General features: G+C 44.5%; 1 protein-coding gene across 2 annotated transcripts in view; it reads left to right on the top strand.

Moving 5' to 3' along the window:
- ECE2 (endothelin converting enzyme 2) overlaps positions 1–26655 on the top strand; it is a 134594-nt gene that overhangs the window by 1882 nt on the left and 106057 nt on the right. Inside the window, exon 1 of one of the 2 annotated variants that reach the window (XM_040426800.1) lies at positions 22025–22145. The exons of the other annotated variant lie outside the window; for it this stretch is intronic. Coding sequence (XP_040282734.1) covers positions 22113–22145 — 33 coding nt within the window. The 5' untranslated portion in view covers positions 22025–22112. Of the gene's footprint in view, positions 1–22024; positions 22146–26655 lie in introns of those variants that run through there. 2 annotated transcript variants of the gene reach the window in all.

The following is a 26655-nucleotide window of genomic DNA, read 5'->3' as shown; positions in this document are numbered from 1 at the left end:
GGGGGAGGTTCAGAGGTAGGAGCGGGCGTGTTTAGTTAGGAGCGGGCGTGTTTAGTATAATGAAGCTCCTAGCTTGTTGACCTCATTACCAGAGTCCTTCAATCGCATTCAATTGAATTAATTAAAAGTTAAGAGAGAGACACATTAGTATCCAGTATGACACATAGGGGGATACATTGAATAGTGTGCAAGCTTCAGTAGCGCTAGATCGAGCGCTCCATATTATAACTTAATACATGGATTAAAATGATAAATTTAATAATACTACTAATAAGGAGAAGCCAGCGCTGTGAAGAAGCTCTCATTATTATTAGTATTATTAAATTTATCATTTTAATCCATGTATTAAGTTCTAAAAGCTAGGAGCTTCATTATACTAAACACGCCTGCTCCTACCTCTGAACCTCCCCCAGATTAACCCGCCAAAATAGTGTTTTAAATACTCCTATAGCAAGTGAATTTGTAATTGTCCTGACGAAGGGGGCGCTTCACCCTTGAAACGCGTTGACTTGAACTCAATAAAATAATATTACTAATCTTGAGGATTGATCTATATGCCAGCAGCGCCGGAAAGTGGTCTCATACTTTTATGATTTTCTGTATACAAACTTTCCTGGAACTATCGAGACAGGAAGAGACCCAGGCAGCAGCACGGCATTCCCTGATGCTGGTGGGGATAGACAGGGCCGGTGCAAGAAGTTTTGCCAGCACAAGCGAAGCTACATTTTGGCGCCCCCCGCCCCAGAAGTTCAACTCTATGGTTCAGTTGACCCATTGTTGTCCGTTTGTTGCAGCCCTCTGTCACATAACCCCCATGTCAGATTTCTCCCCCTCAAGGTCTCAATGTCATATTTTTCCCCCCTCCATGTCAAATCACCTATGTCACATCAGCCCTCCATGTCACATTTCCCCCCCTCCTTGTCACATTTCCCCCCTCCTTTTTACATAATCCCCTCTGTCACATCACCCCCATGTCACATTTCTCCCCCTCCATGTCAACTTTCTCCCCCTCCATGTCACATTTCTCCCCCTCAAGTTCTCAATGTCACATTTTTCCCCCTCCATGTCAAATCACCTATGTCACATCAGCCCTTCATGTCACATTTCCCCCCCTCCTTGTCACATTTCCCCCCTCCTTTTTACATAATCCCCTCTGTCACATCACCCCATGTCACATTTCTCCCCCTCCATGTCACATTTCTCCCCCTCAAGGCCTCAATGTCACATTTTTCCTCCTCCATGTCAAATCGCCTATGTCACATCAGCCCTCCATGTTATATTTCTCCCCCTCCTTGTCACATTTCACCCCCTCAATGTCACATTTCTCCCACTCCAAACCATGTCACATCACCCCCTTCGTGTCACATCATGATAACATCATTACCCCCTATTGTGTCACATTCCGTTCCCCCCCATGGCACATCATCCCCCCCGGCCGGCCCTGGCTCCATCCCCATGTCACAGACTACAGACATTATCCCCCCTCCCATCATGTCACGGTCACCATCTCCCCACCCCTCCATTTATGACTGTTGTTTGTGTAATAATTTTTTTAAAACACATTTATGCCGTGCACTCATCAGTGATCACCTACCCACCTGTCCTGCTGCTACGGCAATCTGGCTGTGTGTGAGTCAGACTCACAGACACAGTCAGCTCCAGTCCCTGCTGCCGCCCGCCGCCGCTGCGCCACTCGCCAGTCACACCCCCTGGCCTGACCCCGTGACTGTGTTGCCGTGCTGCCGGGCCTGTGCCGCTCTGTGAGTGAGGACCGGGGTCGCACGGCGCACGCAGGCTGGGACGGCCGGCCGGCGGCGCTACTCACAAGTAAGTGATTTAAAAAAATATATATATAAAAAATGAAGGTTAATTTTTCTGCCCTCCCCCAGGGTGCGCCCTAAGGCAGCCGCAGTAGCACCGGCCTTGGGGATAGATACCAGCTAAGGCTACTTTCACACTAGCGTTCGGGTGTCCGCTCGTGCGCTCCGTTTGAAGGGGCTCACGAGCGGCCCCGAACGCATCCGTCTGGCCCTAATGCATTCTCAGTGGAGGCGGATCCACTGAGAATGCATCCGCCTGCCAGCGCTCAGCCTCCGCTCCGCTCAGTGAGCGGACACCTGAACGCTGCTTTCAGCGTTCGGGTGTCCGCCTGGCCGTGCGGAGGCGAGCGGATCCGTCCAGACTTATAATGGAAGTCAATGGGGACGGATCCGCTTGAAGATGACACTATATGGCTCAATCTTCAAGCGGATCCGTTCCCCATTGACTTTCAATGTAAAGTCTGAACGGATCCGCTCAGGCTACTTTCAGACTTAGAAAATTTTCTAAGTAATAATGCAGACGGATCCGTTCTGAACGGATGCAAACGTCTGCATTATCGGAGCGGATCCGTCTGATGAAACATCAGACGGATCCGCTCCGAACGCTAGTGTGAAAGTAGCCTAAGGCATATACAGCTGTTGTGACTCCTCACAACAGCATCCGGTAAGCGAATTACGCACCATAACACTATATTACTTATAAGGCGATACTACACATGAGGCGCTGTGTTTTTTTGTCTTTTTCTTGTCTACCGTGGTCATAATAGGAGATTTTAACTTCCCAGACATTGACTGGGGTTATGATTCTCTTCAACAGCAAAGGGGAGAAAATTCCTCAACTTGTGGCAGGACCACTTTAATGGCCAGTTTGTAGAAGCTCCCAGTAGGGGCAATGATCTGTTGGATCTGGTAATTTCTAATGATGCAGAACTTATTGGAAATATATCTGTTCGAGAAACACTAGGTAATAGTGACCACAATATAATTAGATTCCCCCTAAACTATAAGAAGCAAACTCTGTCAGACACTGAATTTTAAAAAGGCTAATTTCCCTGGGTTGAGGGCAGCATTTCAGGGCATAGACTGGGAGCAGCTACTGTCACATAATACTGAGGATAAATGGGAGAGCTTTAAATCCACATTGAGTTATTGCACTAAAAAATGTATTCCTTTAGGTAACAAGTATAGACAGCTAAAATTACCCCCCCCACCCCCACCCCCACCCATGGCTTACAGCTACTGTAAAAAGGGCAATAAAAGGCAAAAAAAGGGCATTTAAAAAATACAAATCTGAGGGGTCAGCTATAGCGTTTGAAGATTACAAAGGCCTTAATAAAATCTGTAAAAAGGAGATAAAATTAGCAAAATTACAAAACCAACAGCAGGTGGCAGAAGAGAGGAAAAAAAATCCAAAAATATTCTTTAAATATATAAATGCTAAAAAAAACAATGTCCGAGCAGGTAGGTCCCCTAAATAATGGTACAAGGGGGGTAGCCACTGAAGATAAGGAAAAGGCAGAGTTACTAAATGTTTTTTTTTAGCTCTGTATATACAAAAGAAGAGAAAGGAGCTGATATTTGTGGTGCTGGGGCTGTTAGTACATCCAGTAATATACTCAATTGGCTAACTGTAGATATGGTCCAAGATAAGTTAAATAAGGTAAATGTGAACAAGGCTCCGGGTCCAGATGGATTACACCCAAGAGTGCTTAAAGAGCTCAGTTCAGTGATTGCTGTGCCCGTTTATAAAAATAAATAAATTACAATTTTTAAAGATTCTCTAGGTACTGGTACAGTGCCAAGTGATTGTTGCAAGGCAAATGTGGTGTCTATATTCAAAAAAGGATCTAGGTCCTTCACAGGTAATTATAGACCAGTTAATTTAACTTCTGTTGTGGGCAAAATGTTTGAAGGACTCTTAAGGGACTATATACAGGGATATGTGTGTCACAGTGCACTTCTCTGTGCCTGAGTTGCCACGTATGCTGGCCGCTTGTCCTCTTGTGTACTGGCTGCAGGCTGCCCTTCCTGTGTAGGCTGGTTACTTGGGGCTGCGTGCTGGCTGCGGTATCAGTGTTGAACCGCCTGTGTATGTTTTCCCTCACTGATTGTGTTCCGTGGTTCCGGTGCCCGGATTGTTGTATGCCTTCGCGTTCTGGCAGCAGCGCTACTGCTTGTGTTCTGGTCCTGGCCTGATAGGGTTAATCCTCTTGTATTGTGGGTGGGCCTGTTCCTGCAGGTGCACTCGTTTAGCACCTATTTCTCCCAGTGTGTCCTGTTCCTGTGGTCAGATCTGGTTTAGTTGTTCTGTCAGTCTATTCGGTTTACTCTGTTCCGTTCAGGCTGTAAGTATGTTAGTCCTGGTCCTGCTTGCTGGGTGTAGTCCCTTGTCGCTAACTCAAGGGCCATTCTGGCTACACTTCGGTGTGGTGTTGTCCAGTTCTGCATTTATGTTTCCTGTCTGATCTGTACTTGTTCTGTGATTATGATATGCCTTGATGTTGCCCTGTGTCCATTAGCTTAGCAGAGCTTATCTGCGTCTGTTTCTGTCCATGTCAGTTTCTGTCCATGTCTTGTTTTATGTCTGCCTTCGGAAGAGGGTCCTGTGATCCCTGGAGGGGGAATCGCCATCAGTGTGCAGCTCTGCCTGGGGCCCTCTAGCTTCTACTGTGCTTGGGGTGCAGGCATCTGCTTCTGGTTCTGTTCTGTCCTAGGTTCCAGCGTCTGTTGTTCCTGGTTACCAGTGTATTCCTGATAGTTACCTTCATAGGTATCTCTGTGCCCGCCTGTTCCTGCTGCCACTGACTCTGTTTATGCTCTGGAGTAGCCCCTGGCAACTACCGTGGCTCAAGTCTATCCTCACCATCAGAGGCGCTAGTGAAGACCTGGTGTTGCTTAGTTACGCCCCTCCAGAGTATTGCCAGTCAGTGGCACAGTGGGTTCGCACCCGCTGATCCTTGCAGTACATTTTGGTTTCCTGGTTCTGTCATTTGCTTTTATTACTTGTGTAATAAAGTCCTATTGTACCTTGGTCTGTTTCGCCTGTATCTGTTTTCCAGACGTCCCGGAGGCTTACCCAGGGTCTCCAGCACGTGACAATGTGACTGTAAATAATAATATAAGTGATAACCAACATGGGTTTACCAAGGACAGAAGTTGTCAGACTAACCTGATTTGTTTTTATGAGGTGGTGAGTAGAAGCCTGGACAGAGGGGTGGCTGTGGAAGTAGTGTTTCTGGATTTTGCAAAGACTTTTGATACTGTCCCTCATAGACTTTTAATAGGTAAATTAAGGTCTATAGGCTTGGAAAGTATAGTTTGTAATTGGATTGAAAACTGGTTGAAGGACCGTGTCCAGAGAGTTGTGGTCAATGATTCCTATTCAGAATGGTCCCTCTATTTAATCTATTTATTAATGATATCGAGGATGGATTAATTGCACCATTTCTATTTTTGCAGATGACACTAAGCTATGTAGTACTGTACAGTCTATGGAAGATGTCCATAAAATACAAGCTGACTTGAACACTCTGAGTGATTGGGCATCAAATTGGCAAATGAGGTTCAATGTGGATAAATGTAAAGTTATGAATCTTGGTAGTAATAATCTCCGTGCTTCATATGTCCTAGGTGATGTAACACTGGGCGAGTCACTTATAGAGAAGGATTTGGATGTCCTTGTAAATGATAGATTAAATAACAGCATACAATGTCAATCAGCTGCTTCTAAGGCCACCAGGATATTATAATAACATTTGCAAAGACAGGTGCACTCTGCTGTCTTACTAAACCCTCATACTGATGTTAAAATTGAGAGATTAGCCAACATATCCTACTGTTTAGGACATGTCTGAGCCCGAGTACCGCGCCAAGGTTTCTCAAGTAGCTCGGGACCTAACACTCACCTACCTGTGCCATATGGGCAATACCAGGAGCCAGTCGGCGAATTACAGGAGCGTAAGGTCCGACTCATAGCCAACTCACCAGTTACCTTAAAGGGTTTCTGTCACCCCGCAAAACTCATTTTTTTTTTTTTGGATAGTTAGATTCCTCATAGTGCGATATAGGAGAATATAATGCTCTTACTTACTTTCATGCGGCCGATTCTTTATAAAACAAACTTTTATAATATGTAAATGAGGGCTCTACCAGCAAGTAGGGCGTCTACTTGCTGGTAGCTGCTGCAGAAATCCGCCCCCTCGCCGTGTTGATTGACAGGGCCAGCCGTGATCTCCTCCTCCGGCCGGCCCTGTCAGTAATTCAAAAATCGCGCGCCTCTGGTCATTCGGCGCAGGCGCTCTGAGATGAGGAGGCTCGTCTCCTCAGCACTCCCTCAGTGCACCTGCGCCGATGACGTCTTCTCTTTCGGTGATGTCATCGGCACAGGCGCACTGAGGGAGTGCTGAGGATACGAGCCTCCTCATCTCAGAGCGCCTGCGCCGAATGACGCGAGGCGCGCGATTTTTGAATTACTGACAGGGCCAGCCGGAGGAGGAGATCACGGCTGGCCCTGTCAATCAACACGGCGAGGGGGCAGATTTCTGCAGCAGCTACCAGCAAGTAGACGCCCTACTTGCTGGTAGAGCCCTCATTTACATATTATAAAAGTTCGTTTTATAAAGAATCGGCCGCATGAACGTAAGTAAGAGCATTATATTCTCCTATATCGCACTATGAAGAATCTAACTATCCAAAAAAAAATAATTAGTTTTGCGGGGTGACAGAAACCCTTTAAGCATGTAGCCATGCTTGCAATGGGAGGAGTCTGCGAGTTCCACTCAAGACTTGCTGATATGGCCCAGGCCTCGCAGGTGCACCTAAATGTAGCCTGGGGATGGAAAACAGGCACATTTAAATTGGAGTTTATACACCTCCAAACATTTCTATATACAAACCAACAGAAAAAATGGCGTGGTGTTAAACAGGCAGGTCGGTGCTCGGGCTCAGACAAGTCCTCCACAGTAGGATATGTTGGCTAATCTCTAAATTTTAACATCAGTATGAGGGTTTAGTAAGATCGCAGAGTGCATCTGTCTTTGCAAATGTTATTATATTGTTATATTGGTTATCACATCCACATAATTGCTATCTTGTGTAAGATGTCTATTGTGGTACTTGTGGTCTGCTGCGGGCATCCTCCACTGTATGCATTTTTGCTGGGAATCACCATTAGCAACGGGCTACAAGTGCAGGATTTGCTCCCCTGTATACAAATGCACAACTGCATATGGGTTTGAGCACTTCCTGCCTGTTTAACACCACGCCATTTTTTCTGTTGGTTTGCCACCAGGATATTGTCATACATTAAACGAGGCATGGACTCACGGGGCAGGGATGTAATATTACCACTTTACAAAGCGTTGGTGCGGCCTCATCTGGAATATGCAGTTCAGTTCTGGGAACCAGTCCATAGAAAGGATGCACTGCAGCTGGAAAAAGTACAGAGGAGAGGGACTAAACTGATAAAGGGCATGGAGGGTCTTAGTTATGAAGAAAGATGAAAAAGAATTGAATTTATTTAGTCTTGAGAAGAGATTCTAAGTAGGGACATGATTAACCTATACAAATATATAATTGGGCCTTACAAAAAATACGGTGAAAAACTGCTCCATGTATAATGCCCTCAAAAGACAAGGGGGCACTGCCTCCGACTGGAGAAGAAAAAGTTTAGTCTCCAGAAGCATCAAAGCTTCTTTACTGTAAAAACTGAATCTGTGGAATAGACTTCCTCAGGACGTGGTCACAGCAGGAACAGTGGACAGTTTTAAAAAGGGTTTAGATCAAGCATGTCAAACTCAAAGGCTAACATGGGCCAAAAAAACAAAATTTAAGTTTATGTGGGCCGCATCAAAAAAAAATCGTACATTTTCATAGAACAACATTGTTGTTTCATGACTGCTGACCCCCAACATCCCGTTGCCCAATAACACAAGTGAGACCTATATATATATACAAATATTAAACTTCACTATAAGACGCACCTAGGTTTTTGAGGAGGAAAATAAGAAAAAAATATTTTTAACCAAAAGTTGTACTTTTGGTGGGCTTTGAATTAATGGTGGTCTGTGCATGACACTATTATGGGGGATCTGTGGATGACGCACTGTCATGTGGGGGATCTGTGGATGGCACTGTTATGGGGGACCTGTGGATGGCACTGTTATGGGGGATCTGTGGATGGCACTGTTATGGGGGATCTGTGGATGGCACTGTTATGGGGATCTGTGGATGGCACTGTTATGGGGGATCTGTGGATGGCACTGTTATGGGGGATCTGTGGATGGCGCTGTTATGGGGGATCTGTGGATGGTGCTGTTATGGGGGATCTGTGGATGGCACTGTTATGGGGGATCTGTGGATGGCGCTGTTATGGGGGATCTGTGGATGGCACTGTTATGGGGGATCTGTGGATGGCGCTGTTATGGGGGATCTATGGATGGTGCTGTTATGGGGGATCTGTGGATGGCACTGTTATGGGGATCTGTGGATGGCACTGTTATGGGGGATCTGTGGATGGCACTGTATGGGGGATCTGTGGATGGCACTGTTATGGGGATCTGTGGATGGTACTGCTATGGGGTGGGATATCTGTGGATGGCATTGTTATGGGGTGGGGGGATCTGTGGATGGCATTGTTATGGGGTGGGGGATCTGTGGATGGTGCTGCTATGGGGGATCTGTGGATGGCATTGTTATGAGGTGGGGGATCTGTGGATGGAACTGTTATGGGGTGGGGGATCTGTGGATGGTACTGCTATGGGATGGGATATCTGTGGATGGCATTGTTATGAGGTGGGGGGATCTGTGGATGGAACTGTTATGGGGGGATCTGTGGATGACACTGCTATATGTCATCCACAGATCCCCCTCATAACAGTGTCCCCCAATACACCAGCCCTCTGCTCACCGAAGTATTTAAAAACGTGAATCCTTATCCTGTTATTAAGTTGAACTAACGCTGCGCTCTCCCATGTTCCCCTGTATCCCCACAGCACTTACGAACACGCTTCCATAGCAGGCAGAGCGGACGGCACCAGTAACGTCACTCACTGACGTCGCGCGTCTGCTCCGCCTGCTTAATTCATAAAGTGGGCGGAGCAGGCGCTCGACGTCAGTGAGAGATGTTACTGCTGCCGTCCGCTCTGCCTGCTATTGAAGCTTAAGTAAGTGCTATGGGGATACAGGGGAACATGGGAGAGGGCAGCGTTAGTTCAACTTAATAACAGGATAAGGATTCACGTTTATAAATACTTTGGTGAGCGGCGGGGCCCGGTGTAAGAGTACAGTGACTGCACCGGGCCCCGCCCCTAGTTACGGACTCCAGCCCCTCCTCTCTCCCGGCTCATACATAGCAGTCTGCGATGCTGCATCTTTGCCGGGCCGCAAAGATATTCATTGCGGCCCGCGGGCCGCATGTTTGACACCCATGGTTTAGATGATTTCTTAAAAGTAAACAACATTAATGCTTATGAAAATGTGTAGAAATTTGAGTCTCACTTCCTTCTGGGATTCGTGTCCCCACCTATCCCTTGGTTGAACTTGATGGACTTATGTCTTTTTTCAACCGTATCAACTATGTAACTATGTTCAGTAGCTTCCCTGCTCCCTCCCCCTGCCAGTGTAGTGGTCTCATACGAAGTGGCCCAGACACTTTTCATACATTTATCCCTACTTTTTAATTTCATAAAATTATATAGCTATATGTTTCTCTAGACAGAGGAAAAGAAAATTGTTGGGGCATTACGTACCATATATACACTCACCTAAAGAATTATTAGGAACACCATACTAATACGGTGTTGGACCCCCTTTTGCCTTCAGAACTGCCTTAATTCTACATGGCATTGATTCAACAAGGTGCTGATAGCATTCTTTAGAAATGTTGGCCCATACTGATAGGATAGCATCTTGCAGTTGATGGAGATTTGAGGGATGCACATCCAGGGCACGAAGCTCCCGTTCCACCACATCCCAAAGATGCTCTATTGGGTTGAGATCTGGTGACTGTGGGGGGCATTTTAGTACAGTGAACTCATTGTCATGTTCAAGAAACCAATTTGAAATGATTCGAGCTTTGTGACATGGTGCATTATCCTGCTGGAAGTAGCCATCAGAGGATGGATACATGTTCTCATTCTGTTTACGTCAAATTCGGACTCTACCATTTGAATGTCTCAACAGAAATCGAGACTCATCAGACCAGGCAACATTTTTCCAGGTCTTCAACAGTCCAATTTTGGTGAGCTCGTGCAAATTGTAGCTCTTTTTCCTATTTGTAGTGGAGATGAGTGGTACCCGGTGGGGTCCTTCTGCTGTTGTAGCCCATCCGCCTCAAGGTTGTGCGTGTTGTGGCTTCACAAATGCTTTGCTGCATACCTCGGTTGTAACGAGTGGTTATTTCAGTCAACGTTGCTCTTCTATCAGCTTGAATCAGTCGGCCCATTCTCCTCTGACCTCTAGCATCCACAAGGCATTTTTGCCCACAGGACTGCCGCATACTGGATGTGTTTCCCTTTTCACACCATTCTTTGTAAACCCTAGAAATGGTTGCGTGTGAAAATCCCAGTAACTGAGCAGATTGTGAAATACTCAGACCGGCCCGTCTGGCACCAACAACCATGCTATGCTCAAAATTGCTTAAATCACCTTTCTTTCCCATTCTGACATTCAGTTTGGAGTTCAGGAGATTGTCTTGACCAGGAGCACACCCCTAAATGCATTGAAGCAACTGCCATGTGATTGGTTGACTAGATAATTGCATTAATGAGAAATAGAACAGGTGTTCCTAATAATTCATTAGGTGAGTGTATATCTGGGGTTATATGTAAGGGACTGTTTTCTATGCAGGGGAGGAATGGATTAACAAGGGCTAATTGCAATGTATCCTGTGAAATGCAGGTGCTTGATGAGCTGCTGCCCACCCACAAAAAGGAAGAAAGAAGACCTCCTGATTGGTGAGTACAACAGTTTTAATTTTGTGGGATACACCCTTTAAATACATTCAAAATGTACTGCTGTTATAACTTTTCTTTTTTTTAAGATTTTCATGCTTTTATGCTTGATGAGATTGTCTAGCCAATATTTTTACAAAGGCTCAGAATGCTGTTAATTTTTTTTTTTACAAAATAAAATAAAATCAAAGTCATCTTACTAGTCGCACCAACAAAGGAATTGGCCAGTCACTGGCTGAAGCAGATCACATGTGGTTTGAGTTGAATATAACACACAAGTACTGGATATCACAAGTTGTTAGCAACCTGGACCCCTGATTTATCAAGATTACCATGGTTTCTGAGTCTATACCACAATTGTGGCACAATTTTGCCTCACCTTAGGCCCACCTCCTTTCCCGCTAAACTTTTCCCCTTTCCACTAAGCCTGCCTCTTTGTGTAGCATGTTGGAAAGATATTGTAGAAACCCTAGCACTGCCAAATTGCGACAATTTGCACCATTTTTTTTGACAGATTTTTGGTGCAGACACATTAATAAATCTAGGCTCTTGTGTTCCCAAACTACAATTCCAACAGTGTTCCTTATTCATTTAATTTGTAAAGATTTTATAAAGTAATTCTATATGATGTTAAGTTGTCCACTGCTATGACAATTTTGGAGAACGTTGAAGGTCCTCATTAGTGAAATGGAAATTAATATTGATTTACCTCTTGACCCGTTATGTAATTTATTTAACCCGCTCCCAACTAGCTGCTCTGATCGGACAGGTGCAGGAGCTGCACCCGCTTGATCAGCAGGGGCCCAGCTGTTCCTGACTATATACGCTGGCATTGGTGAATGCACTAATGCTGGCGCATAAACCCTGTAACGGAACGCCTAGCACCCCGACCGGGTACCTCTGTTGATAGATGCTCCTAGTGCTTCCAGAGGACTCCAAGCACTCCACTTGACACCGTCAGCACTGCAGACCCCACAAACCGCCGAAGCTTGGTGGAGGTCTCGCCGTCTCCTACCCACCCTGGACCTAGGCCAAGGCTCCAGGCTCCAGTGGGTGAACCTCTCCTAAATGCAGAGACAGGAACCAAGAACCAGCTCTTACAAGAGCTTATACTCAGGGGAGTATTATGATATAGCAATCCCCAAGAGTGTAGTTATCCCATCCCCCAAACATGAGCCAAGACTTCATAAAGGGGCAAAGCAGGAACTCTCTTTATTTGAACACACAAGCATTGATTTATACACATCTTCCAACAAGGTTACCACCCACAGGGTTTTGTAAAAACAGCCAATCACATGCATTTACAGTATTCAAACCTTCCCAGCAATTGTACACAAAATCCCCTTCCCTCTGTCTGTAACGCAATAAACAAAATACAATGAGCATTGTCTGAGACGCAATTAACTAACACACTGGCATTGTCTGAGACGCAATCCACAAAATACAATTACCAAACGTAATGGGCTAACTTAATCACTACCAGACAGAAAACACAAATTTTTCCCAACACACAGAAAACACCTCAAAACCCCACACATCCCCATAATGTATACATCCATGGATAGCTCTGATCTGGATGAACAACATATCCAAAAATCACCCAGATCCGAGCAGGGGTTCCCAAATTCCATGGAAGTCACATTTGGCCAGCCGCAAGCATGGCTTTCCTGCCCAAAACAGTTCCACAGATTTAAGCTGTGCGGCCGGTCTGTCTTCTCCTTCAAAGTTAGTATGGGCCATAATCCTGAGGCAGGAGGCTGGCAAACAGCCCCCTCCAAAACACTGTGGCGAGGTTGGTTTTGCCACACATCTCCCCCTCCCAGGGAAGACTAACCAGATACCTGACCTCACGCCGGTCAGTACCTGAGTTAGTCTGGCAGTCCACCCACAACCCAATACTGGACCTGTTGAATTTTGGGGCCTGACTCTGTTCTGTATGTCCCCAGCTGTTGAGTGGGCATCTGCTACTCCTTGCTTCCTTGTGGTTCGCTAGCTTGGAGCTGTAGGTACTTGGTGGGCAGAGGCCGACTGCGCTCTGCCCAGATGCCAGCTCTTCCACTGGGGTAGCCTGTGGGAAGTCCGGCTCTGGAGAAGAGGATAGGAGAGGGCAGAGGCTGACTGCGCTCTGCCCAGATGCCAGCTCTTCCGCTGGGGTAGCCTGTGGGAAGTCCGGCTCTGGAGAAGAGGATAGGGGAGGGCAGAGGCCAACTAAGCTCTGCCCAGATGCCAGCTGTTCCGCTGGGATGGGGTCAGGGAATCCTGCCCCCAGGACCTTGTTGCGGATCAGCTGTAAAGAGGAGGGATCGTTTACCTCCTCCTCCTGGCATTCCTGCAGGGTTGGTGGGGGATCCGTACCGGCCGTCCAGCATCCCGGTAGGTCTGGTGCAGAGACTGCGGTCCCATCTGCACCATCGGAGTTAGGGGTGCTGTCCCCCTGTGGTTGGGGAGAGAGACCGGTTGTCTCCTCTCCCTTCAAAGTACACTGCCGCTGGGGAGTGAGACCGACTGTCTCCACTACTCGTGATGCTGGTTGTTGCAGGGGTGAGGGACCGACCATCTCCTCCCCCTGGACTCCCAGTGGCAGTTGGGGATCTGGGCCGCCTCCCCAGCCACCCTGTTGGGCCGGTGGAGTGACTACGGTCCCATCTCCACCTGCCGACTAGGGTTCCTCCCAGTACCAGTCTATGAAGTCCCCTACCTCCACAGTTGGTGAGGAAGTAGGGGATACCTCAGCTGTGACTTGCCAGGGGTAGGGCTGCAGGTCTGGGCCTGGTATCCAACTGTCTTGTATCTTGCGCTGGGCTTGAATGGAGCGAAACAACTGTTGATAATCTTGCTCCAGCTCCCACTCCCTTTGGACCAGAAAGGTCAGATTTGCCCTCACCCCACTAGTTGTAGGCCAATTGTGCAAGTCCCCCCTGTAGTCATTAATGTCCCAAAATCTAGATTCTTCCGTTCTCCCAAAGTCAATGTCTTCAAAAGACTCCCATAATAACCCAGGGCAATTATATTCCTCACCTTCTGGCGTACTCCTCCATCCATGGAGACTGTCGTACTGTGTCCCACCATAGGGCTTGGTAAGCGTCAACCAGCCAGGTTTCCTGCCATACCAGTGTCTCAAGCTCTGACACCCACTCCGTCAATGGTTGCTCTCCCAGTAGAGGTAGTCGCAGCGCCAATCGCATTCGCAATCTCTGCTCCTCACTGGGAAGACTCTCACCCCTCCGATGCTGCACGTCCTCCAGGGCCTGGTGCCATACGCCTTTCCGCTCGGCATCCCTGTAATCCGGGTGATCTTCCTCATGGAATGCTGTGCAGGAACCAATGGCATCCATATTGCTGTAGCCAGGGGCGCTGTACGGATACTAGCGTTGCCCTCAATATACTCCACGAATGGTGTCTCCGAGCTGCTTCTCCTCACACTAGGACGCCATCCCACTGCTTGCCACCAATGTAACGGAACGCCTAGCACCCCTATCGGATACCTCCGTTGATAGTGCTCCTAGTGCTTCCAGAGGACTCCAAGCACTCCACTTGACACCATCAGCACTGCAGACCCCACAAACCAGCGAAGCTTGGTGGAGGTCTCGCCGTCTCCTACCCACCCCGGACCTACGCCAAGGCTCCAGGCTCCAGTGGGTGAACCTCTCCTAAATGCAGAGACAGGAACCAGGAACAAGCTCTTACAAGAGCTTATACTCAGGGGAGTATTATGATATAGCAATCCCCAAGAGTGTAGTTATCCCATCCCCCAAGACTTCATAAAGGGGCAAAGCAGGAACTCTCTTTATTTGAACTCACAAGCATTGATTTATACACATCTTCCAACAAGGTTACCACCTACAGGGTTTTGTAAAAACAGCCAATCACATGCATTTACAGTATTCAAACCTTCCCAGCAATTGTACACAAAATCCCCTTCCCTCTGTCTGTAACGCAATAAACAAAATACAATGAGCATTGTCTGAGACGCAATTAACTCACACACTGGCATTGTCCGAGACGCAATCCACAAAATACAATTACCAAACGTAATGGGCTAACTTAATCACTACCAGACAGAAAACACAAATTTTTCCCAACACACAGAAAACACCGGTCTGTCTTCTCCTTCAAAGTTAGTATGGGCCATAATCCTGGGGCAAGAGGCTGGCAAACAGCCCCCTCCAAAACTGTGGCCACACAAACCCCATCTGTACCAGGGTGTAAAGAGAGAGGGAGCTCCCTCTCCAATCCTTCACTGCGGTGAATGGGACTCAATGGCTGTAATGGCTGCCCAATGACTTACACAGGCATCAGGGCTTGCCTCCTACGGAAGCCTATGGTATCCAGCCCCCAGGCTGGGTCTCATAGGAAGGCTGTCAGTGTGTTACACTGACAGTCAATGCATTACGATACAAGAGTTGAAGTCCATAGTACATAATAAAATAATAAAAGTTTGAAGTAAAAAAAAAGATTCCCTTTCTCATAAACTTAAAGCAAGGATTCCCTTGACTTAAAGCAAGGAGGCCGCTGCCCCCTTGACTTCAAGCATGACTAGAGAAGCGCGCCGGCAGGGGATAAAAGAACGTTTTCTGAGCTTTAGCCGCATCGGCCTTCAGGAAGAAAATTATCGTCGGAAACACACTGCTGGCTACTGTCAGTTACTGCTGGCGGCTTGGAATGGTTTTTGGAGGTGACAGGTTCCCTTTAAGTCATAAAATTGTATAAAAAAAAAATCTTAAAAAAAAAATAAAAAATATTGACATTAGGTATTGTCGCATCCGTAATGACCGGCTCTATAAAATTTCACATAAATGGCGTAATTTTTTTTAAAAAAGGTGCCATTTTTTGGTCACCTTGCCTCAAACTGTAATTTCATCATGCAAAAAATGAACCCCTACATAAGACAAAAAAAATAGAAAAAATATGGCTTTCATAAAATGGCAACGCAAAAAAATGTATTCTTTTCAAAAATGCTTTTACTTTGTAAAACTTAACAAAAATAAAAAGAAATAGACATATTAAGTTTCTCTGTGTCCGTAACAACCTGTTCTATAAAAATATCATATGAACTACCGCGTCAGATGAAAGCGGTAAAAATAAATAAATAAAAACAGTGCCAGAACAGTCATTTTGTCTCCTCACCTTACAAAATGCATAATATTGAGCAATCAAAAAGTCATATGTACCCCAAAATGGTACCAATGAAAATGTCACCTCATCCCACAAAAATTTAGCTCCCATATTGTCTCCCCCAAGACAATCGCCCAAAAAATTTAAATAAATATGGCTTTCAAAAAATGGCAATGCAAAAACATGATTTTTCTTGGTATCTCCGTAATCGTTCTGAAGAATAAAGATATGATGTCATTTTTGTCACTGTGTACTCCGCAATAGCAAAAAACTAAAAGTAATGGCAGAATTGTTGGATTTTTTTATTCGGCTTCCCAAAAAGTGAAATAAAAAGTGATCAAAAAGTTTTATGTTCCCCAAAATAGAACCAATGATGATGGCAACTCATACGACGAAAAACAAGTCCTTACACAGAGAAAAACGTATGGTTGTCAGAAAATAACTGTACTGGTACCTAGGGATCGACCGATTTTGATTTTTTAGGGCCGATACCGATAATTTGTGAACTTTCAGGCCGATAGCCGATAATTTATACCGATATTCTGGGAATTTTCATTTTTGAGAAAAAAATATTTCCTACACAAATCTGCTGAAAATGAATATGTTTATTGTTAACGTGTATTTATTTATTTATTTTTGTAAATCTTTTTCATTTATACTTAATATTTTTGTGTGTGTTTTTTTTTTACTAACTTTTAGCCCCCTTAGGGACTGGAACCCTTGTCCTATTCACCCTGATAGATCTCTATCAGGGTGAATAGGACCTCACACTGTCCCTGCTGCTCTGTGCTCTGTGCACACAGCAGCAGGGAGCTGAACATGGCAGCCAGGGCTTCAATAGCGTCCTGGCTGCCATGGTAACCGATCGGAGCCCCAGGATTACACAGCTGGGGCTCCGATCGGAGGAGGAGGGGAGAGGGGATCCAGTGGCCACTGCCACCAATGATTAATACTGGCTGGGGGGGGGGGGGGGGCACTGCGCCACCAATGTTTTTACTATTGGGATGGGGTGGGGGGCGCACTGCGCCACCAATGATTAATACTGGGGGGCTTGGGGGGGGCGCACTGCGCCACCAATGAAGATAAGTCTCTCATTCATATACAGGAGGCGGGAGCTGGCTGCAGAATCACATAGCCGGCTCCCGACCTCTATGAGCGGTAGCTGCAATCCGCGGCACCTAAAGGGTTAACTACCGCAGATCGCAGCTATTGCTCATAGAGGTCGGGAGCCGGCTATGTGATTCTGCAGCTAGCTCCCAGCTCCCGCCTCCTGTATATGAATGAATGAAAGACTTATCTTCATTGGTGCCGCAGCGGCCACAGCCCCGCCCCTTCTCTTGTACTTCTTCCTCTCATTGGCGGCAGCGGCAGCAGCAGCACAGGGGGAGGAGACACTGCTTCCTTCTCTCCTGTGCTGCTGAGGGAACACAGAGAGCGCTGAGAAAAGCGCGTTCTGTGTTCCCCATACGTTATCGGTATATCGGCAAAATAGATGCCGATACCGATAATGTTCAAAATCCTCAATATCGGCCGATAATATCGGCCAAACCGACAATCGGTCGATCCCTACTGGTACCCCAGAGACTGTTCAATACCAACATGCTGTCCATAAGCTAATCCATCAAAGTCTGCACTGCAAAAGCCATATGGCGCTCCTTCCCTTCTGAGTCCTGCGGTGTGACCCTACAGCAGTTTACCACCACATCTGGGGTGTTGCTGTATTCAGGAGGAAATGGATAACAAATAATGGGGTCCTTTTTTATCCTGTTACCTCTTGTGAAAATGAAAAATTTGGGGTTAAAGCAACATTTTATTGGAAGAAATGAAATGTTTAATTTTCACAGCCAAAGTGCTCAGTACACCCCTTACTAAATTCCTTGAGGGGTGTAGTTTTAAAAATGGGTCACTTTTTTGGGGTTTGGAACTGTAGGGGTACCGCAGGGTTTCTTCAAATACAACATGGCGCCAAAAGCCATTTCAAATGCCATATGGTGCTCCTTCCCTTCTGACCACTGCCATGTGCCCAAACAGCAGTTTATGACCACATATGGGGTATTTCTGTAAACTACAGAATCAGGGTAATAAATATTGAAGTTTATTTTGACGTTAACCCTTGCTGTTTTGCAGGAAAAAATGGATTAACATAAAAAAATCTGCAAACAAAAAAAAGGAATTTTGAAATTTCACCTCCATTTTCCTTTATCTCTTGTGGAACACCTAAAGGGTTAACAAAGTTTGTAACATCAGTGTTTAATAATTTGAAGGATGTAGTTTCTAAAATGGGGTAATTTATGGGTGGTTTCTATAATGTAAGTCCTTCAAAATCACTTTATAACTGAATTGGTGCTTAAAAAAAAACGGTTTTAGAAATTTTCTTGAAAAAGGCTTCTAATCCTTCTAACGTCCGAAAAAAGAAATTGACATTTACAAAATGATACCAATATAAAGTAGACATATGGGGAATGTTGATGATGATATTTTATGAGGTGTTACTATCTGTCTTGAAAGTAGAGAAATTAAAATTTAGAAAATTGTGAATTTGTCAAAATTTTCTGTATAAATGAAAAAATATTGACCCAAATTTACTACCAACATGAAGTACAATGTGTCACCAGAAAACATCCTCAGAATTGGTTAGATAAGTAAGACCATTCCAAAGTTATTACTACATAAAGTGACACATGTCCAATTAGCAAAAATAGGCAGGAAGGTGAAAACTGGCCTGGGGTAGAAGGGGTTAATTTTCCTCCTTATTGAACGGACAAATGATCAACCAGTCTAATTTAGCATATCCTCAGAGCTGCCAGATGCCTTATACTCAGAGTTGAAGGCAGGGATATACATGGTATGGAATTCCTTACCGCCCTTCTCTTTAATAGGGTGGATGTATTTGAAAGCATTTGGTCCATATGGGAAACCTACTGAATATTACAAAATTGCTGATTTGAATTGCCCAAAGTGCATTTACTTGATAGTACACACTCCTATGTAACATCTTCTTATACCCCTTATATTCCACTTTTCCTGTTTTTCCTGTTGTCTGTCATACAGTACAGACCAAAAGTTTGGACACACCTTCTCATTCAAAGAGTTTTCTTTATTTTCATGACTATGAAGGCATCAAAACTATGAATTAACACATGTGGAATTCTATACATAACAAACAAGTGTGAAACAACTGAAAATATGTCATATTCTAGGTTCTTCAAAGTAGCCACCTTTTGCTTTGATTACTGCTTTGCACACTCTTGGCATTCTCTTGATGAGCTTCAAGAGGTAGTCCCCTGAAATGGTCTTCCAACAGTCTTGAAGGAGTTCCCAGAGATGCTTAGCACTTGTTGGCCCTTTTGCCTTCACTCTGCGGTCCAGCTCACCCCAAACCATCTCGATTGGGTTCAGGTCCGGTGACTGTGGAGGCCAGGTCATCTGGCGCAGCACCCCATCACTCTCCTTCATGGTCAAATAGCCCTTACTTTCAAAGTTTTCCCAATTTTTCGGCTGACTGACTGACCTTCATTTCTTAAAGGGCTTCTGTCACCCCACTAAACTGTTTTTTGTTTTTTTTTTGGTTACTTATAATCCCTATACTGCGATTTATCCATACATACTGTAATTAATCATTTTGGTTCAACAGATTCTGTTAAAAACTTACTTTTAAAATATGCAAATTACCTTGCTACCAGCAAGTAGGGCGGCTACTTGCTGGTAGCAGCCACATCCTCCTATCCTAAAGATGCCCCCTCCGCATGTTGATTGACAGGGCCAGCGGACGGGATCGTCCTCTGGCTGGTCCTGTCTGCTATCAAGATCTCGCGCCTGCGCCGTAACGATATTGAGTCGGCGCAGGCGCACTGAGAGGTGGACGATCCTTCGGCCGCTCTATCCTCAATGCGCCTGTGCCGATGACGTCACATCTACACCCGTGCAGGCGCATTGAGGAAGGAGCGGCCGAGCGAGCGTCCTCCTCTCAGTGCGCCTGCGCCGATTGAAGACAGGTACGGCGCAGGCACCAGATTTTGAATGCAAACAGGGCCAGCAGAGAAAGATCCCGTCCGCTGGCCCTGTCAATCAACATGCAGAGGGGGCGTCATTATGATAGGAGCATGCGGCTGCTACCAGCAAGGTAATTTGCATATTTTAAAAGTACGTTTTTAACAGAATCTGCTGAACCAAAATGATTAATTACAGTATGTATGCATAAATCGCAGTATAGGGATTATAAGTAACCAAAAAACTGTTTAGTGGGGTGACAGAAGCCCTTTAAAGTAATGATTGCCACTCGTTTTTCTTTACTTAGCTGCTTTTTTCTTGCCATAATACAAATTCTAACAGTCTATTCAGTAGGACTATCAGCTGTGTATCCACCTGACTTCTCCTCAACGCAACTGATGGTCCCAACCCCATTTATAAGGCAAGAAATCCCACTTATTAAACCTGACAGGGCACACCTGTGAAGTGAAAACCATTTCAGGGGACTACCTCTTGAAGCTCTTCAAGAGAATGCCAAGAGTGTGCAAAGCAGTAATCAAAGCAAAAGGTGGCTACTTTGAAGAACCTAGAATATTACATATTTTCAGTTGTTTCACACTTGTTTGTTATGTATAGAATTCCACATGTGTTAATTCATAGTTTTGATGCCTTGAGTGTGAATCTACAATTTTCATAGTCATGAAAATAAAGAAAACTCTTTGAATGAGAAGGTGTGTCCAAACTTTTGGTCTGTACTGTATGTCTTTTCTGTAGTCTCTTTAATGTTTTATTGCTACTAATGAACGTTGTAATGCTAGTTATAGTACTGGTTATGTTTCTGAGCTAGATGATTTAATAGTTATGTCTTTTGGATGGCACCCTTGAGCCTTTGTTCTAAATACGCAATTTTTCTGTGGATATATCGTTTGTACCGAAATGCAATGTTTGAATGTCTATGGGGGTCATTTATGAATTTGAAATACGCCTAAATTACAAATTTATATCAGGCACAGATAACCATTGCACCGGACTCTGCAACTTCTCCCCGCTCATGCCACATCTAAAATTGTGGACGGGGAAGGGGACAGGCCAGTATACCCGCCTCATTTACCAAAGGTCTAAATGTAAGACAGCTCTGAAGCTGCCTTACAGATAGAACTGGCGGAGGATCCGCCAAAGTTATGAAAAGGCCGGCGCCTCTTCATAACTCCGGCGGATCCACCACCACTTTAAGGGTTTATTAAGACCGGCATCTAAAACGCCGGTCTTAATAAATGGGCCCCTATGTTTCTATTATATATATTAGAATATATACTGGTATTATTATATATATTATATAATTCTCAATAAAGAATAAATCTGGTTATAAAAAATGATGCGATCCTACAACAAATATGGCATTCTGATTTGAGGCGGCAGCAATGGTGTCCATTGGTGTCAATGCTCCCAGTAGCCAAGACCCCCAAGAGCAGCTTTTCTGCAGGTTACGCATCATCCGAAGAAATGTTATAAAATCATAGAACCTCTGTAAAGTTTATTACTTACTGGTTAACCAAAACAACATCTATAATTTACCAACCAATAGCAGACGTATAACAAATATAACTTAAAAAATTTAATTTGTTAAGAAGCATGACACGAAGAACATAAACATACTAGGGCGTTATTAGAGTGAGCAATTATTATATCTACATATAATTCCATTGTAAAGCTCTGTACCAGCTACAGGGTCAATAGTAAATTACATGAAAGCCCTGGTTAGTAAATCACTAGAGCTTCCACTCACAATGGTAAGTGTTTATTATTATAATTATTATTACATTTTTATTTTATTGCGTCAACCTTTTTATCGTAGTTTTTGTGTATCATTGTTTTGTGTATCATCTGCCTTTCTCCATCCTCTCCATCTAGATGCTCTCTCTTTTCTTCTTTACAAATTATCTGTAGTCAGTTTTTCTTCTCCCCCCTCCTTGTAACATCTGATGCTCTCCTGTCCTTCCTGTTGAAGGATACAATAGGGTTTTGTCATGGTAACCAGAGCGTTCCCAGTTAGCAGCCCCTGCTTCACTCCCTCCCTCCTTCGCCCTGCCTCTCCCTCCCTCTCTCTCAGGCCTTATCTCCCTGCAGTTTGCCAAGGCTAGCTAGGATCCGTAGGGTGATCCGGGGATGGGCAGTGGGCACTGTATCCCTTGGCTCCTGCGCATGGCTCTGGATTTCTTGGCTTGGCTCATGTAGATGCTGCTCTATCATCACCAGGATGAACGTTGCGCTTCAGAATCTCAGCAACAGCGTAAGTGCCAAGGGAGATCTGTATACACTGGATGCACACTAATTTATCTCTGATCATCCATATACACTGATGTACAAAAGGAGGTGTTATGCAAGCCTATATGTAACATGCAGTGATGTAGGCGTGGATGTATGCATAATGTATGTAATAACAGCTATCCTGATAAAATATACATATATGCAACACACATAGATCAATACCATCATCTATCTGTCTTTTTCATCTATGTTCAGCCTTTATTCCTCAATAATATATAATAATCATCTCTTAAAAACTGTGTGTTACATTTACCTCACCTCCTCTTTGTAAAGTCTTTTTCTGTGATATGAGCGTCTTCCTCCATGTAGCCACAGGCCCTGTACCTTTTTCTTCTGCCTAAACTATAAGCATTCTCATGACAGTTTGGAAAGTTTCAGACATTTCACCAATTCTTTTATCATATCTCATCCTGCCTTACGTAGTTACATTTTGGATGCACTGGGGGAGATTTATCATAAGTGGAATTTTTTAATCCAGTTTTGCAGGCTTCTGCGCCGATGCATTGTCTGCCAAATATATCAAATGTCACGTGATGTTTGATAGATTTGGTGAATCTTTAAGTGTAAAGGCCCCTTTATACGAGTAGATAATCGTTTGAAAAATTGTGAAATTGAGCGTAGGTGATCAATGAACGAGTAGTGTAAAAACATTGAAAGGGTTTGTCATTCTTGCAATCGCTGATGTACACACCTAAATCATCACTCAACGTTCAGAATTCCACAAGGTATCATTTACAGCACAAATGATTCCACAATGGGTGGAAATGCAACTGTTTGCTTGATAAACGATCTAATATACGATCGCATTTACACGATACTCTGCGAATCTAAAGGGTTGACGTTCAACCGTTAACGACTCGTTTGTCACTTGATCGAATCAATTATCTACTCGTGTAAGGGGCCTTAACACTTATGTCTGATGTTACTCCACTTCTATATCACCTCTTCACTGGAGTACGGTTGTGACAATTTTTGCAACTTCTTAAAAAGTTGCAGTTGATAAATCTGGCTTAAATCCATTCGTTGGGCTGATCATGTCCACTTTGCCACCCAATTTTCAAAATTGTAGTGAGTGGTGTAAAAATGCAAGCGTGTCACATTTAGATGTAATTGGCTAATGGATTTTATATTATTGTCTATAGTTGCATATCTCCCAACTTTTGAAAAGCACAGGGACTATATGCTGCGTGAGCTGCTGCAACTTTTATACTAAGCCTCGCCTTCAACTCCGCTCACAACATAGCTAGACACGCCCAATCCCACTCAGAACTCTTAATGCCCCCACACAGTAATGATTCTCCCCCTTCAAAGTAGCAGTCCAAAAGAGTGGGGCATCGGCAGCTGAGAGGAATGGTGAAGTGGGGAGCGGAGCGGAGGGCTCCCTGCTTTACCATTACAGGCAACTGTCTCTGCATCCTATTGACAAGAGTGGGACATACCTCAGCCGTTCCGGGATTGTGGGATAGGCACTGAAGTCCGTAATTGTCCTGACGGATCTGGGACAGTTGGGAAGTATTTAGTTGGTCATGAAAAATGACGGGGTAGTGTTTGTGCTACTATGTTACACTGGGAATCAGTAAAACCTAATGTTCTCGATATTGCTAGCTCTATTTAGGTGCTAAAGGTTTTAAAACCATAAAGCAATTATTTTACAACTTTCTATTTGCTTCATAAATGTCTTCATTAACTGTTATGCAATACCCTTTCTAAATGCCCATTCACATCAGCATCATACTAATAGGTCATAATAATAATAATAATAAACAGTATAATAATAATAATCTTAGTTTATATAGCGCAAACATATTCCACAGCACTTTATACTCAGGGGTAGTGATGGACGAACATCTGCCGGGACGATTCGCGAACGCAATCTGCGAATGCGATCAAATGTTCGCGAACTGCAAGTTCGCGGTGAGTCCCATTCATTTTAATGGCAGGCGAACCTGAAAAACCTTCAGCTCATATTTGCAGCCAAGAAATAATTACTAGAAGTGCACAAATAGTCCCACAACATGGACAGTGACATACCAGATGTATTATTCGAATTTGCGATCTCCATTCATTATTTTTTTCAATGCAAAATATCGGCAATATAATTTTCGCGTACGCGCATGCGCAAATGCACTATACAGTACCCAAATGCACTATAAAGAAAGTATATTGGTATATAACACCCCTGCTTCAATCAGTTTTTTTGGGGGGCGAGTAGTATATCACACCAGTAGAAATTATTTGTTCCAATAACAAATGTCCCTCTATATACCTGCAGTATCGCAGCAGAACCGCACACAATTGCCGCACAATACAAATGCACTATAATATACTTTCTAAAATAGAAAGTATATTATAACATTGTACAAGGAAGGCAATCCATTAGAATATACATAAAGATAAAACGTAACCTTTAATAATTTTACTATGAGGGTTCATTCACACGTCCGTAGGTGTTTTGCGGATCCGCAAAACACGGACACCGGCAATGTGCATTCCGCAATTTGTGGACCGCACATCGCCGGCACTATAATAGAAAATGCCTAATCTTGTCTGTAATTGCGGACAAGAATAGGACATGTTCTATTTTTTTGCGGAAACGGAAGCACAGATGCGGAAGTGCGGATCCGCAAATGCGGATGTGGACAGCACATTCCGGCCCCATTGAACATGAATGGGTCTGCGGAACGGATGCGGACCCATTTTGCAGACGTGTGAATGGAAAAGATATCCCTCAAAATGAAAATAAATTAAATTATTAAAGTTACAGGGATTCTGCACTTTGTTTTAACTGATGATCTATCCTCTGGAGTATCCTCTGGATAGATCATCAGGATCTGATCGGCGGGGTCCGACACCCAGGACCCCCGCCGATCTGCTGTTTGAGAAGGCAGCGGCGCTCCAGCAGCGGCGCGGCCTTCTCACTGTTTACCGCTGGCCCAGTGAAGTCACAACTAGTATCAACTAGCGTGGGCAGGGCTAAGCTCCATTCAAGTGAATAGAGCTTAGCCCCGCCCACGCTAGTTGATACTAGTTGTGACGTCACTGGGCCAGCGCTAAACAGCGAGAAGGCCGAAGCTGCTGAAGTGCCGCTGCCTTCTCAAACAGCTGATCGGCGGGGGTCCCGGGTGTCGGACCCCCGCCGATCAGATGCTGATGATCTATCCAGAGGATAGATCATCAGTTAAAACAAAGTGCAGAACCCCTTTAAGCAAAAAACATAGATGTGGTAGGCAATAACAAGTGCTCGGCGGCACCAAATCAGAAACCATATGTCCTACCACAATCCGAGGGGTCCCAGTGCACATCCATGAATCCCGGAGGGAAAGCAAAAAACATCTATCCCTGGGCTAGATTATGATGTGGTATTGAAGGACAGGGTGGGCAAATAACTGTTCCTGATATTGCCCTACAGGGGGTGCTATTCTGGCCCTGATAGCCTAACCACAGACCACCCGCCCTGATAAGAGCGACCCTGTCCGGAACCTTACCCTATATAAAAATGGCCCTAGTAAGCCCCTAGCCCCTAGGCCCCTGACTTCCAGGTGATCACTATATAGAGCTATGTGTTTTTGACTCATTATAAAAGTATAAGTATATCGCACCCCTCTGTGTATCACACATATAGATAGCACACCTATACTAGTCTTTAAAATGACTTTTGTGGCCCTATTAGCTAGCGTTTGGTGTCCCTAACAGTCTGTCCCTGCTCCACACAGCAACCTCTCCCTACACTGGCAAAACACTGAATGTAAAATGGCGGCCAGATCAGGTTTATTTATAAGGTAGGGGGTATGTCCATGTGCTGAAATGTCTCAATTGGCTGTCCTGTACCACCTGTAGGATGGGCCATGGGTCAAAGTTCTTCATAATGTAAAAGAATATAGCGGGCGTGAATTTCTCCATATGTTCGCATGTTCGGCGAATCGCGAACAAGCAAAGTTCGCCGCGAAACGACCGCCGGGCGAACCGCAAAGCCATCTCTACTCAGGGGTTTCATGTACAGAGTCATAAATAATATTGCAACAAACAAGTCAACAATTAAAACAAGATGAATGAGTTTCTTATCGTGTACTGAGTGCAGATTGATGAGTAAAAACTAAAATTTTTGCTTATTTTAGAACAAGGCCACAACAAAACTAAACGTGAAAAAAGTTAAAGCATCTGAAAACTTTCTGAACGTACTGTATATGCATGTCATGTGCATACAATTTATGGTGTCATAAAATGGGGCACATTTATCAAATAAAATATGCTCAAGATATGCACAGTGTGCATTAGAAAAATAGTGCACGTGATATATTTATGACAGTCTGGTGCTATTTTGAATTTTGTCCTACTACTTGTATGGTATAACAGGTTAACAAAAAAGATTCTTTAGTGGATATCTGCATATCCACTGCAGAAATTCTTGCTGCCATCAAGTTGGCTAAGCCTCATAAAGCTCCTGGTCCTGATTGTTACATCGAAGAATACTA

The sequence above is a fragment of the Bufo bufo genome, chromosome 4 (assembly GCF_905171765.1).
Source record: "Bufo bufo chromosome 4, aBufBuf1.1, whole genome shotgun sequence".
Taxonomy (NCBI): Eukaryota; Metazoa; Chordata; class Amphibia; order Anura; family Bufonidae; genus Bufo; species Bufo bufo.
Note: the sequence above shows the minus strand (reverse complement) of the source record. Positions and strands in the feature narration are given on the sequence as shown.